At 37.2% G+C, this 10322-nt stretch overlaps 1 protein-coding gene across 1 annotated transcript; it reads left to right on the top strand.

Annotated features, from left to right (window-relative positions):
• The first annotated feature begins 3444 nt into the window (after positions 1-3444).
• On the top strand, positions 3445-9630 carry LOC144205241 (sodium/hydrogen exchanger 2-like). Its single transcript, XM_077729467.1, has 13 exons — positions 3445-3905; positions 4583-4908; positions 4974-5111; positions 5224-5474; positions 6090-6307; positions 6380-6579; positions 6657-6746; positions 6823-6893; positions 6967-7134; positions 7357-7462; positions 7683-7799; positions 7883-7976; positions 8048-9630. The coding sequence occupies exons 1-13, from the start codon at positions 3629-3631 to the stop codon at positions 8374-8376; spliced, it is 2385 nt and encodes a 794-aa protein (XP_077585593.1). The 5' UTR covers positions 3445-3628; the 3' UTR covers positions 8377-9630.
• The last annotated feature ends 692 nt before the right edge of the window (positions 9631-10322 follow it).

Raw genomic sequence — 10322 nt, 5'->3', positions numbered from 1 at the left:
ATGACCTCACTTTAGCCCAAACCACAAACACCTATTCTTCTTTTTTTTAACCCAATCATTGAAAGGGTCAGCTACAGACACGTGTGTGCAATGGACCCTAACCCCAAGCCCACCACCTCCAAATGCGTACACACTCAACTAACTCACTGTTCTTGTTTAAATCTACCATAGTTCCCCTGATGCTCATTAATGATTCATTAGACTGAACCCCTAGAGATCCAGTATCAGTGCATCCAGTGTATTTCTTTGACACCCCCCTCATCTTACAAATGTCTTAATTTAAATCGGGTTACCTTTAAGGTCTTTTACTGTAATGATACACACACCTTTTATATTGGCGCAATTGTATCTTTATTCAACTATATGTATGCCACGTATAACGTATATCATCTATTTGATGATAAGGTAGAATAAATCTCAACACTATCTGGAATACATGCAACAGAATAGGAATGTGCTTTAGGAAATAATGTCACGGGTGTGGTAGTGGGGTGGGGGAAGTGAATGGGGGGGATGGGTTGGAAGTGGACCGAAATACCCTTGGCCCAGAGGAGAAGCAGGCCATGTCAATTTATTATGATGATTTTTTTTTTCATTTTAAATGAATTGGGACTTTTTATTAAAACTCGTTGTCCAACAAAGATGTATTTATTTAACCTCTTTTAGAACACTTCTGATTAAACTGTGTACTTCTAGAACAGCAAGCAGGTGTCAGAAGTGGAATGAATGCGCTCGGCAAGCAACAGTTTAGAGTTTGGAGAAGAAATTATAGCATGGCCCAAATTAAATACAAATTTAACCCGAGGGGGTTGTTCGCCTTGAAGGTCAGACAAAGTTTGTATACAGGATAAAATAAGTTAATTTTTACTGCGTACGTTCACACATGCATCGCTTGCATATGGCTTAGTCATGCACATATGCACCTATTGTGTCCATGTGGAATTCTAACTCATGTAGTTGAGTTGCCAACATGAAAATGATGAATAGCTTGTTGTGTTATATTTGTAAATAAAGCCATTTTAATGTCTGTCAAGGGCCATTTTTCAGTGTCGTTCATGTTGTATATTGTGTTAATTTTCATTTTCAAAACAAAAGTCAATGTGATAAAATCATGGAACCTGTTTATGCTTATATCTATAAATAATAATAATAATAATAATAATAATAATTAAAATAGAAGCCAATGACATTGGGAGTGTAAAGGGTACAGAATTTGGTGCTATGGCCCTAAATGTTGACAGACAATTTATCAAGATATTTTTTGTTTCTGGCATTACAAAATTGTGTTGGCTTTTACCTCTCATTTTGAGGACATCCTCTTCTCACCAAAGTGACAGTTACAACCACAATATAGTCATTATTCCACACCCATGCTGTTTTCGCCTGTTTTGTCACAAAGTCAGCCATCTCAGGGTTGATCAATCACAATAAAAATTCTATATGTACCTTACTTAGTGCCAATTGATTGGGAGAATACAGTAGTATCATGTGTATTTGAAGGAAAAGTAGATTATTTTTCTTTGCCTTAGAAAAGACGCTCATATGGAGTAGTCGTAATTAATAGAATGCCTGGTGTTTTGATGACATTTTCTGACTGTCAAATACACAACTCGATTTAAATGGAATTAGGGAAGATGCATTTTACACAATGAAACTCACCAAAAGATACCCATTTTCACAGATACATCAATACATTAGACGTAGTGGACTCACATATTTTGGACTGGCGCACACAATCACTGTCCATCATCATGCGCCAAAACGTGTTGCATTTAAAAGACGTAAAATGCAAATGATCGCTACAGAAATAATCAGAGAAATAAAGACTTAGAAGGATTAAATAACCATTCCTAACTAACTTACACATGTAGCACAGTGTGTGAACAAGCTGACACAATGGAGGCACAAACTACAGACTTGAGTCATTTCCTGTCAGAGAGCAACATCTTTCACCATATCTTCATTCACGTTTTACCATTCAGTTGCACAAGTTAATCGCACAAATGCAAAGCTTGAACAGAACATTTGCAATACAAAAACAATACGAAACACTGAAGGAACTTTGCGTGAAGACTTCATTTTCCTTAACATGTAAACACAGGGGCACCACCGTCGAAAAGGGGAAATCACATAGGATGGTCATTTTAGTCTATGCCTGGTAAGGAAATGACCTACCTGCTGGGGTTCAATATATGGTAGAATATCCACTCGTGATATGTTGTGGAAAAATAAAAGAATCATTTGTCGTCAGATTACCATTCCTAATGCAGCAAAAGTGACAGCCAAGCGGGCTAGTTCCGCCTCCTTCGTGATGTGAACATGACGTCATCACGCTCTAGTGCGTGCGGCAAACGGAGTTTTTAGACGCCAACAAACTCAAATGAAATCATAATAAACACATGAAAAACTAAATCAAAACGTTGCCATATGCTATTATAAAATGTTTAGCATACATATCTTATTCCATAATTATTTTAGTTTTACACCAAATACAACTTTACTAATTATTTTTTAGCCCCCCCAAGTGTATTTTTTATGGATACCATTAAAATATAGTTATGTTATTACAAAAGGCTACTTAACATTTTATGTTAACCTTCATTTGGCCTGGGAGGGTTGGCAGCGATGATTTGTGTGATCCATTTGGCAGCATTTCCCAATTCAAATGGCCTGGATATCTATTGCTGTCAATCAAATGAGTTTATGTTGACTTCTTTCCGTTTGCCTGTTGAGCAATTTTGTTATTATTTTAATAAGCAGTGATTCTTTATCGTACCGCTAGAGGAAACTCGCGTACCGCCATTACCACCCTATTAGTCATTCGATCGTTTATTCATTCATTCATTCATTTGTTTTCTGACCCGCCTATCCCTACATGGGTCATGGGGGTGCTGGATCAGAGCCTATCAGAGCTAACATTGGGCACCAGGTGAGGAACATCCTGAGTCGTTGGCCAGTCTACCGGTCTTCAACCAGCCTACCAAGCATGTTTTTGGGATGTGGGAAGAAACCAGAGTACCTGGAGAAAACCCACACAAACGAGCAAACTCCACACAGTGATGACCAGCCTGGGATCGAATCCAGAACCCTAGAACTGTGAGGCCAACGCGCTAAACATTCATCCACTCGTTCCCCTGCGCCGCCACTATAAAAAGACTAATAAGAATAATCATAATTATAGTAATAATAATCATAATGGTATTAACAATGTGTTATCATTTGCCGGAATGTGCAGTACTTTGATGGTGCTTGACAGTGCTGAAGTACAATAGGATTTATTAAATCAACGTATAATTTAAAACACATTCAAACAGACTACAAGTTTGATTAGCCTATAAAAATAGAGAAGCTACATAAACCAGACATGCCACAGCTCCACCCATCAGGTAAGGCACCTGTGAAAAGCAGGTTAAACAACAGTTAAAACCAGAATTGTCTTCCAACCCAGAGAGCGCAGAGAGGAAATACTTGTTATTACTACTCTTATTTCATTTGAAATGCAACTGTATTTTATGACTGACAAGAGCAGAAATGGATATACTGGCCCATTTCGTGATATGTTTTGATTTTTAACCGTAATCAATCTTTCATTTGTTTTTTTTTGTGTGATTTGTGTCAACTTGTGAATATGTGTAGCCTGGTTTTACTTGAAAGACAAGGCCTTGGCATTCTCCTTCTTTTATCACTCTCTCATCTTGGAGGAAAATGTGCGATTAAAAAATCTGAACCCTCGGCATCCACCAGCCTGCCAACCATCAAACCGTTCGAAAATGAAATTGATCAACCTCAGGCCTTCCCCGAAGAGGAGAGGGCCAGTCTTCCCGTCTTTACGATGGATTATCCTCGGATTCAAGTACCCTTCGAATTCACTTTGTGGGTACTGCTGGCCTCTTTTGCCAAAATCGGTAAGTGTCTTTATTTTTATTTTTTTATACCTGCAAGCCCGAAATAGAATGCTTTAAGGCAGGCTTGGCAAACCCTTCGAAGTTTTGGTTTCCCTCAGAGATGATTTATAGTAACTGCCACCTAGACACTTGTGGAACAAAAATCAACAGACCCCCCTGATTGGCCAAGCTAGGGCTAAAAACCTAAACACTATATTGTAGTGTCATTTTTTTAAATCAAATATTTTAACACAAAACAAAAAAGGAGAAAAACAGCCAATATTATTGAATATTATTGAATTTTTACTTTTTGTTTTCAATTTTAAAAAGTTAAATACAGTACAAAGGTCTCTTCATTTTCGGTTTTATTTTGAATTGTTAATTGTTTATTTGTTTTTCTCTTTACTACTAGCCAAACAAACAAAGAAACAATGGAAATATTCGATTTTATGTTTTAAAACATGTTTGTGTATTTATTTATTTTAAACTAAATGTTCTCTGTCTGATTTAGAGAAAGAGAAAGTATGGGCATGACTCTAACCCAGAGGTTAGGGGTTAAAAACACTGCCCTTGTTTAAGTATCCTTTAGCAAGATAGGAATGACCTTATTGAGTCAAAGCGTTTTGAGTGCTTTAAATGTGAAAGAACGCAATCCAAGTATAAACCATTTATCAATTAATTTATCCTGCTTTTTTCAGGTTTCCACATTTACAAAAAGATCACAATCTGGATCCCCGAGTCCTGCTTGCTTATTTCCATCGGCCTTATTGTTGGTGCCATCATGCACTCGGTCAAAGAGGAACCGCCAGCTGTGCTCAATTCTAATGTCTTTTTCCTCTACATGTTGCCACTCATTGTCTTGGAAAATGGCTACTTCATGCCCACACGGCCCTTTTTTGAGAATGTTGGCACTGTGCTTTGGTATGCTGTTGTGGGAACTCTGTGGAACAGCATTGGGATTGGCCTCTCACTCTTTGCCATTTGTCAGTTTGAGGTCTTTGGAGTTCAAGATATCAATTTGCAGGTTAGTCGGGAAAATGGATCCCAGAAGAGGTCTCTTTGAATTCAAATGTTATTTGCTGTCGGCAGGAAAATTTATTATTTGCATCCATCATATCTGCTGTGGACCCCGTGGCTGTGCTTAATGTGTTTGAAGACATTGACGTTAACGAGCAGACCCACATTGTGATATTTGGAGAGGGACTCTTCAATGATGCTGTCACTGTGGTGAGTTTACATCTTTTAGATAGCAAATAGCATTACTGTCTTGTATTGGCTGTGAACTCAATTCAAAATGAAACAAAAAAAGGAGTTGAAAACAGCATTTTTCTCATAACAGGTACTTTACAACATGTTTTCCTTTGTGGCGGAAATGCCAGCCATGGAATCCTCCGATGTCTTTCTGGGGGTGGCGCGGTTCGTTGTAGTGGGGGCCGGAGGTGTCTTCTTTGGTCTTGTGTTTGGTTTTGTAGCGGCCTTCACTACACGTTTCACCCACAACGCTCGACAAATTGAGCCCCTCTTTGTTTTCATGTTCAGCTACTTGGCATACCTGGCGGCCGAGCTGTTTGCCATTTCAAGCATTCTTGCGTGAGTAAAACAAGTCACATTCACACGAATATAATGTGAAAAGACACACATCTATTGCCACTAATAGATTCATTCTTTAGGTGAAGTTCATTTTGTTATAGTACACATCCAGGTCAAGAGATTGTATGGTATCATTTCTGATACTTGTGGCCTGACGGAACATGTTAAACTTGCTTGTCCTCTTCTAGGAAGGAGAAAGTTAAATGGAATTTGGGAGTACAGTTTCGAAAAGGACAATGCTCTCATTTATTTATTGCCCTGCAGCAAATACTCATTGGCAAATTTTATAAGGGACACCTATAAACATTTTTATGGTATCCAATACAAAATCTGTTAAAAATGTTCAGCTTCACAGCAATAAAAATGTGTTTCTCGTGACATTTTGTAGTTAAACAGAATTAATTTCTCCAAGCCTAATTTTTTTTTAAATTAAATAAATGCAGATAAAAATAAGGAGGAGCCTTATAATTGTTCAATCTAAGAAAAAAGTTCAGCTATTTCGGGGATATGGTGATATGATTTAATAATGACACAAACAGCAAAAAAGTAAAATACATATACAATATTTGCTTTTCAATAAAATTAATTTCTCAATGTATCTTTGCCCTCATGCAGGATTGTAATATGTGCTATAACTATGAAGTATTACGTTGAGGAGAATGTGTCTCAGAGGTCCTGCACGACTATTCGTCATGTGGTCAAGATGTTGGCCACCATCTCTGAAACGCTCATCTTTTTTTTCCTGGGGGTTGTAACCATTACAAGCGAACATGAGTGGAATTGGGCCTACATCCTGTTCACGCTCCTGTTTGCACTCCTTTGGAGAGGAATTGGTAACTTCAACCTGAACAATTGAGTGTGAGCAATCAGACTTCAATCATCTGTTCCATTTTCTTTCCCTTTAGGCATCTTGGTTCTCTCCCAGATTGTCAATCCATTCCGGACCATCCAGTTCACCTTCAAAGACCAATTTGGTCTGGCCTACGGAGGTGTTCGAGGGGCTATCTGCTTCGCTTTGGTCTTTACTCTACCTGACACTATCAACAGGAAGAATTTGTTTGTCACGGCTTCTATTGCTATTATAATATTCACTGTTTTTATACAGGTAAGGTCCGTCGTCAGGTTTGGCTTTTTGAATGAATTACTTAATATTAATAATATATATATTTTGGACATTGGCAGGGGATCAGTATTCGGCCTATTATAGAATATATGAATATCAGGAGGACCAACAAAGATTTGGGCACCATCAATGTAGAAATACATAACAGGGTAGGAAGTGGTACTGTTACTTTATCACATATCTGTTCCCTTTCTTTCATTAATATCTTCTGTGTATTTTGTTAAGGTAATGGAGCATATTGTTTGCGGCATTGAAGACTTGTGTGGGCAATGGAGTCACTATTATTGGAAAGACAAGTAAGGGCCTAAGAAAATATCATAAAGTAAGTGGCTAAAATTCAACCAGTATGTTTTCAATCTGTGATCTCAGGTTTAAAAAGTTTAACGATCGTGTTTTGAGACGCATCCTCCTTCGAGATAACAGGGCCGAATCCAGTATCGTGTCTCTGTACAAGAAACTTGAGCTGAAAACAGCAATTGATTTACTGGATACATCTGTGGGTGACTTGAGTGCAGCGCCATCCATTGTATCTCTTCAGTAAGTTTTATCAATAATAATAATGAGAGTAATTTCCACAGATGAGCTCAGTTTTTTCTTTTTTTTTTTCATTGTGTATTTATCACCACTCATAGTAGCAAGTGAGATGTATTGAAATTTTGAAAATGTACCAATGTCAACTACATTTTGATCATTTTATTGCCTTGCCAGCATTTTGCAATAATGATGAACTAACAAAGGATGTTCAATTTTCTTTCACAGCGAGGAAAGGAAAGATTCATCCAAACCAAAAAAGAAATTCCTGGCTGCTGATGTTAGGAAGATGCATGACATTCTGTCACAGAACATGTACAAGATAAGGGAAAGGGTAAGTTGACTGCTTTTGTTTTTTTAATGCCACTGAATTTATGTGGAGTTGTCCTCTGACATTCAGTAATCAAAATCAATGTAATAATCATGACTGCAAATAATCATTAGGTAGTTGAAGCATATGTGTATCAAACTGGTTGACTGTAACATCAATTTATACCCAAAGTGAGAAGTTTTCAAAAAGAATGTCGACTCTCCTTTACCTGCTTCCTGTGCAGACAATGGCTTACACCCACAAATTCAGCCAACCTGAAAATAGCCGAGCCAGAGAGATTCTGCTTCGTCGGCACGCGAGCCTCAGACGCAGTCTCCGATCTGCAAGCCTTCGTGAGATGGTGGGTTTGTTTGGAAGAAAGTGAAACACACAAACTCACCCCAAATAGTTTCACTTATACAGTCCAGATTGTTCTTCTTCCAGGCTGCTGAGAATTTGTCCAAATCCCAAAAATACTACTCACTGCGGCCCGGAGAGGATCCAGAGATTGCTTTTCCTCTCAGAAGGCGAAGTCCAGGTGAGTTCATTCAAATTCTACTTGGAAAATATACAAGTGGCATTTTTGTGGTCCTGTTCATGTGTTTTTAGTTGGAAGCTACCGGCCACAGGCCTCATCCCGTTCCATAATTCCTATGAGAAGGCTAAACACTGTCAAGGAGGCCACACGTGCAATTGGCCAGCCTGGTTCATCTCCTGAGATGGATGTTTTAGATGAGAGACATCCCAGAGGTCCAGTTACAGCCCCACAAAGTCTCAACAACCAGCCTTTAGCGGACGGGGAGAAAACGGTAGCTCCTCCCCCATTACCATTGCCTCCTGGCTGGGTTTCTGAAAACCAAAACATCAGGGACAATGAGACAGAAGATCCATTACTTAGACCCATGTCACGGGGATCTCAACACACACGGAGAACATGAAAGGTCAGATTTGGTTGACCTACAAGTGGATAAACCATGATTGGATGTTGCTGAGAGATGGCAGCAAAGCACTGGCATTTATATCAAACGGATGTTTCAACTCATCATCAACCATCTTGCTTGACATCAATATGGCACTAGGTGGAGCCACAGGAACAGTGTAATTTCAAAACATCGCAGAAAACACGAATTCCAAACCATCCACGAGGGACTTTAGTCTACACTCTACCGCATTCTGTCATACTAGAATGGCACCCTTTGAGTGCAGGCCTCCTCCAATTCCAAACAGTCCTACCAATATTTCCACCGTCCTGGAAAAATCATGGTGTCTTTGGCGCCATTCTTCCATTCCAGTTCTGCTGGTGGAATCTATTCTTACCACATACAAGCAAATACTTGAACAAAAATCGTCTTTGGGCTGGACTACTATTTTAGAATACAATGAAAGTTCCTTTTTGTAGTTTTCTTCTGGGCTGAATATTGTCTTTTGACGTTGCTTTGAATCTTGAGACTCTTGTTTCCTAATTATCAATGAGGACTACTTTTAACATGGGAACTTTTAACCCAAATCTATGTAACTTTGGTCATATTGCTGTAATAGTTTTGGGATTATTACTTAATTGCACATGCCATTTTCTTATGAGTCACTCTCTCATTTATCACCATTGCAAGAAGACTGAAACGGCAAAATGTGAAAATGACTTCCTCTTATTTTTATCTTGATCTATGCAAAAAGTGTCACAAGTGTTAACTTAGTTTATGTATTCCACCAGTACAAATATGAAATTGTATGAAAAATGGAATGATATTCTTGAAAAAAAAAAAGATCCTGGACTTTTCAAGAATTGGGTGACTAGTTTGGTAATAATTGCCCTTTAAAGCAATTTCACAGTTTCACACAAAATTTAGTGTCAAGAGAATGTGGGTGGACTGTCAGAAATACATGTTACTTGTTTTTTGGCAATCCAGATGGTCTCATATCCTTAACATTCCGGATAGCAGGATTGGTTGGATCTGGGTTTTCTGTGTGGAGTTTGCATTTCCGCTCCATGCTTCTTTTGTTTTTTTTTCTTCAGTCTTTTCTCCGAGATCCCATATTTGTCCTCCTTAGGTTTCCCTGAATCTGGAATCTATCAGACTTTAAATTCGAACAATCTTAGCTGCCCTCCATTCTGTCTGTAAACATGTCATGTGGCGTATGTTGTTATTTTTATATGGTATTATGTAAAATACAATTTTACTCCTAACCCTAAAGGACAACTTTTTATTCATTCATTTTCTGAACCGCTTATCCCCACAAAGGTCGCAGGGGGTGCTGGTGCCTACCCCAACTAACTACAGGCACCAGCCGGGCCGCCCGACAAATTTTGAAGTATTAAAAAATGAAATAATTTTTAAAACGTTTTTGAAAGAATCTCTCTATTTTCTATTTGTTTTAAAATATTTTAAGCACTGAACATTCTTTCTTAAAATAATTCTGTAAAAGACATTTTTTGGGACCTAATAAAAAAAAGTTTGACATATTGTGATGAAGAGTTGGTCAATAATTGTACTAAAAACTAAGTCCATTATATATATATATATATATATATATATATATATATATATATATATATATATATATATATATATATATATATATATATATATATATATATATATATATATATATATATATATATATATATATATATATATATATATATATATATATATATATATATATATATATATATATATATATATATATATATATATATATATATATATATATATATATATATATATATATATATATATATATATATATATATATATATATATATATATAATATACTTTATAGCATACAGAGGCTTTATGAACACTCTGTAATCATGTGTGCATATATCATAGGAGAGAGAGAAAGATAAATATTATTTAATCAAAACTTCCGAGCAGTAGCATA

Source organism: Stigmatopora nigra, chromosome 1, assembly GCF_051989575.1.
Source record: "Stigmatopora nigra isolate UIUO_SnigA chromosome 1, RoL_Snig_1.1, whole genome shotgun sequence".
Classification (NCBI taxonomy): domain Eukaryota; kingdom Metazoa; phylum Chordata; class Actinopteri; order Syngnathiformes; family Syngnathidae; genus Stigmatopora; species Stigmatopora nigra.
This window is presented reverse-complemented; position numbering and strand designations above follow the sequence as displayed.

What these genes read in the sequence shown, in the direction of transcription:
- LOC144205241 (XM_077729467.1), top strand. Translation starts at nt 3,629, where the DNA reads ATGTGTAGCCTGGTTTTACTTGAAAGACAAGGCCTTGGCATTCTCCTT. An exon ending in GCCATTTCAAGCATTCTTGC is followed by an intron (nt 5,475 to 6,089) that starts GTGAGTAAAACA and finishes GCCCTCATGCAG; the next exon opens with GATTGTAATATGTGCTATAA. An exon ending in ATGTAGAAATACATAACAGG is followed by an intron (nt 6,747 to 6,822) that starts GTAGGAAGTGGT and finishes TATTTTGTTAAG; the next exon opens with GTAATGGAGCATATTGTTTG.